Source organism: Typopeltis vanoorti, chromosome 2 (genome assembly GCF_054136105.1).
Source record: "Typopeltis vanoorti isolate ZY-2024b chromosome 2, IOZ_Tvanoo_1.0, whole genome shotgun sequence".
In the NCBI taxonomy this organism is placed as follows: Eukaryota; Metazoa; Arthropoda; class Arachnida; order Uropygi; family Thelyphonidae; genus Typopeltis; species Typopeltis vanoorti.
Window position 1 is genome coordinate 50,308,020 of NC_143550.1, and position 6,000 is coordinate 50,314,019.

At 37.2% G+C, this 6,000-nt stretch overlaps 1 protein-coding gene across 4 annotated transcripts in view; it reads right to left on the bottom strand.

Moving 5' to 3' along the window:
• CSN1b (COP9 signalosome subunit 1b) overlaps nt 1-4,215 on the bottom strand; it is a 279,185-nt gene extending 274,970 nt beyond the window's left edge. For 3 of the 4 annotated variants that reach the window (XR_016549486.1, XM_090404895.1, XM_090404886.1), the window contains exon 1: nt 4,001-4,215. Coding sequence is in view for 2 of the 4 variants with exons in the window: in XM_090404895.1 (XP_090261021.1) it covers nt 4,001-4,036 (36 nt within the window). In the remaining 2 variants the exon portion in view is untranslated. The remainder of the gene's footprint in view (nt 1-4,000) is intronic. The other variant, XM_090404906.1, reaches the window with a different exon arrangement.
• Nucleotides 4,216-6,000: the final 1,785 nt, after the last annotated feature.

Sequence of the window (6,000 nt, forward strand, 5' to 3'; positions counted from 1 at the left end):
TGCTGGCTCAGGTACATTATATACATTTTTACACTCAACTGTCTCACTGATGTCTGGATATCCACCCCCCCCCTCCTTGGTAGTTCTAGTTTCCCTGGTTCTGCACATCCATTTTCACTTCATTCAGCAACACTTTTTCCAGTCTCCGCACACCAAGTCCATTCAAATGCAGGCCATCCATCTTGTATAAGTCCTTTCGCCCATCAAACTCATTCCACACGTCCACGAATTCCACACCATATAGTATGAATAGTATATAGTATGAATGAATTAAGAGAAGGATGACACAGTTGGTTTGGGTGATTTACAGCCTTCCCTTGATGAGTCCTTGATTTCCTGGACATCTCAATAATAATAACTGCATGGATGAAATTTTGACAACAGGCAACCCTTTTCTCTCTCGGTTTGTGTGGCACAAACCTTGAACAAATCTTCCTCTTGTTGAAATCTCTTTCTAAGATTAATCTGGCCATTTCATTACCGACAACAAGCTATACAACAAGTAGCCTAGTGGTTATTCGCCTGTCATGGGCAACAATTTCCTTAACTTTCACCATATTTTCAATTGTCCATGCAGAACTGGCTGTCCACAGCGTAGTTTCAACCTCCAGGAATTCCCTCCCCTCTTTAAACGTTGAAATCCAGCAGAACACCTGTGCACAGCTCAGACAGTCATCACTGTAAACTTTTTTTTTAGGTCTTGGTATACTTCTGTAACAGTTTTTCCTAATTTACAGTAAAATTTTATCGGAGTTTTTTGCTTCATGATGCAACTTGTAACATGCTCTACTCACACACACAGTTACTTCAACAGCTGCCACACAAAAACTGCTGCATCATCTGACTCGAAAGTTGTACCTGTGATTACAACACACCAGCAGAGAAAACTATAAATACTTTTGTTACTTTTATTCAAAGGGCTGTCCTGAAAAATCAATCTCATTACTTAAAGATCACACTATGTATGTGGTCAGTTGAATGAACCTGCCACGATAATTCTGCCGATTCCATGGAGGGTGTAATACATTCATGTCCAAAACCTAAGAATGAATATTATTTCTGAACATTACAACTGAAAATTCAGACAAATCAGGTTGTCTGGGAATTTGTATAACTGACGATTTCGAGTAGAAAGTAAGTAGCATTCAAATTTGCGAACTGCATGCAAAGGGGTCACACGGTGGCACTCAACAGGATAAAAGGCCAAGTGAATTGTGTCTAAAGGAAGCTCTTTTCGTGAAGGAATAAAGTTGCAAAGTTGGATGTCTTGTAATGTCTCAAAGACATCATCTAGATGATTTCAAATGGAGAAGAATTTTTGGAAAGCTTGAAGAAGGCCACAATTTTTGGAAAGCTTAGAATTTCCATAGCACTGTATCCAGACTCTGAGCAGCATTTCAAACCAATGGAATCCAGACATTTGCTAAGAGGTCACCCCCCCCCCTATCTCTACCACTAAGCATGAAGACAGATTTTTGGTTATAACAACAGAAAGTAATGACACACCACAACATGCTGGCTTGCAAATCAGCTCAATTCAAGCACAGGCATGCGGATATCTCCACATCTGCAACAAGCATGCCTATACATCAGAAGGCCTGTAGTCACCATCCATTTATCCACAGTTCATCCTAGAACACATTTTCAGCGGTGCTGTGTCATAAAAATTGGACAAGATACCAATGGACAAATGTACCCTTTACAGATGAGAGTAATTTTAGTCTTTCCTCCAATTCTAGATGGAATGGCATAAAAGTGGTACTTACTATCATGAGACCGTTCTTGAAAGAGATAGATACAGCAGTGCCGAGGTCACAATGTGAGGAGGCATTATGCTCAATGGATGCACCAAGTCATGAATGCAGGAAAAAAGGGACTATGACTGGTGAATGATATTGCAAGGAAGTTCTTTAATATCTTGTCCAATTGTTCTGTGGTGCTGTAGGCGAAGAATTCATTTTTATGGATGACAATGCCACACCACATTGTACACAAGCAGTGAGATACTTCTGGGGACCGATGATATTAATCGAATCGAGTGGCCAAGATGCTCCCCAGATCTTGACACCATAAAACACATTTGGGATGCAATAGGAAGATGCATTGCTGCTCGAAATTCCCCTCCAGAAAACAAACAAAGCCTTATCCTTGCTCTGAAGCAGGAGCAGGCCAGTTTGCCTCAGGAACTTCTGAATCACTTGGTGCTAAACATGGAACAATGGTTTTCTGTAAGCACCGCACACTAATTCTTTAACTATGCCTTTAGGAAATTTGTAACCTTTGCAAAAATGTCTTGCAGTTTAATCTGTATGAAATTTATAACACATTTTTTGTGTAATATTATTTATTAGTATACGGCAATAAATTTATGTCCACATTTGGCTAAAGTCATGAAAAATTTTTCATATACAAGTAAAAATGTAGTTCATCCTTAGCTTTTGGACACCAGTGTAATAATAAGAAAGTCATCTGTCAATATAACATTCCATTTGCTAAAATTTTAAATCATATTATAAAATTCTCATTTAAGAAATGAAATAGTGACTGATTGCTGATGCTTACACATTACAAATTATTCATATTACATTATAAAATTTAGATCATAACAATTAATAATAATAATAATAATATAAAATATAAATTATATAATAATAAGTATTATTCTTAAAAATTAATGATGCTACAGAAATTTAGTTTATAATATTCTAATTTTAGAAATGAAATACTGACTGATTGCTACTGCTTATACATACATGAAGTATTTCAAGACTGAAGTAGTTATGTTATTCAGGTGGCAGAATAAGACAAGTTTGGAACTGATTAGTTTCGAAATAAGCTTGTGCTTTCTCATTTATCACAAATAAATGTTATCTATGCTGTAATACAGTACTCAGTGTAACCAACTATACATTTTCACATACAGTTATCTCTCATCCAGTTTCATAAAAAAGAGATCTGCTAACGATTAGATGTGGTAAACTGAATACGCTATTAGACAGTACTGTTCCTAAAGTCAGTTGACATGCTAATCCATTCAGACTAGCTAAGATTCGAGGATCAGACAAATGAGAGATCATTATAATTAATTTTCAAGCTGCATAATTTAGTCTGCAAAGTTTCAAACTATTAACCAGTTTTGTTAATTTGTAATGAATCTAGGAAGGCAAGAATGAATTGCTCAAAAACAATAGCCTTTTATGATTATAGGATATTCATAAAAGGAGGTCTTCATATAGGATATATGAAGACCTCCTGATCATATGGATTCAACCTCAGCAACCTGTTTCTATAAAAACTTGATTATAAATCATAATTGTAACTGATATTTCCAATTTATTCTGTCATAGAAACTATTTCATGAAAAATGGCATACCCCCCCCCCCCACACTCCCCCAAAAAAAGACAGATGATCAGATTTTTTTTTTGGTTCCACCAGTTTCTGTCATTTGCAAACAAGTAAGCAGTGACAGAAACAATGCTGGTATCAAGGGCAAGGACCATTCGGGAGATCCAATCATGGCGAAAATAGGCATGCATCAGGGATGTGTCTCCTTATCCATGCTCTTTATCTTCACTGTGACAATTCATCTCAATGATGAAAAACAAAGGTGGGGGGGGGGGGAATTACTTACCTGCTCCAGGTGATTAAGGGCAAGTACTTATATATCATGCAGCTGGATTAATTTTCGAAAATGTCAATCATTTCTCCTCTCATGGAAATTACTTCCAGAAGAAGCTGATACTGAATCTCAATGTCACACTGCTTCAGGAAAGGGTGTTAAAAAATTATTACGTGACATCTACGAGCAGAAGGGCTCATCGCAGGTCATTCTCTAACCCACCATTCACAAATATTAGAATTGAAACGAATTAAAATTTATCTCAAACAAAATTGGCTATACTTCATAAAATAATTTTATAATAATTACTACCTGCAACATTATATGAGAGATGCAGATATTTTAGATTTACATGAACTTTTTAAAGCCGCGGTTATTACCTGAAACAAACCTGAAACTTGAACTGGTAATGGCATTGCTCGTGTTATGCGAAAATTACTTTTGAGTTCATAGGGTATCTGAATAATAATAAATGTGGATTATTTTTTCCACTTTACACAAAAAATAATTGTTTACGCTGATCACTCATAATCAAACTAACAACCGGCATTCAGCATCCAAGCAAAAGTAACAACAACTGACACACGACACCTAAGAGTTCATAAGTAGAATGGCGAACCTCACAAACAAACAAACAAAAAATAAAAAAATAAAAATAATAATAATGGCAAAATAATCCAATTTTCAAAAATGAAAACAGCGAATTCAAAGAAAGCAATAACGTGTAAATCAACATAATGAGTATTTCTTTGTAATGTATAAGTACAGAAAGCAGAAAATTGTTCATATAAGTTTGATTAGGAATTCCAAAGAACCTCTTTAAGTGTCTCCGTAGCGCAATTGGAAAAAAGAGGGTACATTGTGCCTTTCGATTGGAAAAGTCCTGAGTTCGATTCCCGTCGTGACGGGAGGAATCTTTATATGGACTTTTTCAATTGAAGATGAGTTAGCCGATCTCATACGGAGATCGGCTAACTCATACAGACAAATAGGCCCTTCAAAATGCACGCAATTGACGCTGATGTGGTTGATTGGTAGTAGAGGTTCGGTAGTGGTGGAGACGGAGAATTGTGCAGTGGGTGTCCTCCCGCGATGAGTCTTCGGACTCCTTGGAGGCGTCACAAATAATAATAATAACCTCAGTTAGACGGAGTGAGAAGAGAGGATGAGAATTTGGTTCGATATGCATAAAGAGCAAATGGTTATTGACCATCAGCTGCTCTGTTCTTAGAAGAAAGAACGGGAAAAGAAATGAAGACGAGAGAGAGCAATTTAAAGCAAAGCAGTGGAATGATATATCAGTTCGGGAGAACATCAACCATGAAATGGGTAAGGCAAAAATAACCATAAGTGAGAGAGTAATAAGTGAATCCGTCAGAGGGATTATCAGCAAACTGGATTGCCTTCTTCTTTTTCTTCTGGGTAGCATAAGGCAGATTAACAAGATTTTTTGTGTCCTCCAAATGTGGGTAAGCGTTTAAACGTTTGTTAGATGTGGGGTGTATAGTGTTTTTAGTGAATGTGAAGAGAATCTCTAAATCGTCACAATTTTTTCGTAAATCTTCGTTATTAATTTGTAGTAATCTATACAAGAAATTGAAATTATCATAATGTGCTTTTAGTTGTTCAAAACGTTCTATTGTAACGTCTAGAAGTGTATAAAACACATTCACTCTAAATTTATCTTCTAGCGATTGTGGCGTTTCGTCATGATGCTCGTAGTCAAATTGTAGTGTCTTCTTTCGTCGTCGGACTTCCGTACCAGTTTTAAATTCTCCGTCCACTTCTTCACATAGTTCTTTTGCCATTTTAGAACTTCTTTAAAATTTGTATCCGATCGATACTCTTGTAAAAATATTTTTAAGTTTTCGATAGATTGTAGGGCAAGTGTAATGTTCATATTTTTGTCTTGAAGCATTTTACTCACAGGGTTTACTCTGTTAAGTAAATCATTAAAAAATCAACTAACGCCTTTTATTCCCTAATAGGGAGTAGGCGAGGTCTTTATACCCTATCTAGCTTTTGGAGATTGAGTGGGCAGTTCAATCTCCACCGGTAGCCAATCAGAGATAGCTGGCCCATGTCTATCACTAATTATAGCAGCCACTGATGAAGAGGCTGGCAAACAAGCGCTGCCATCTCTTGGTACCTAACCCTAACAAGATATGTCACTGTCTGAAATAATGTGGGTACTACGGTCGTTTTCTTGAGTTTCCAGGAGGAAAACCCCGCTTGCCCGTGCCAGAGATCGACTAACTCGGGAACCGGTCGAAGATAGGCTTAGAAAAAGTTCCTCCAGTCAGCGACTAGACTAGAACCTAGGTCTAACTTCAAGCTGCCTGCCAAGTGCAGAGGACGCAAGCGCCACTTCCACTGAACT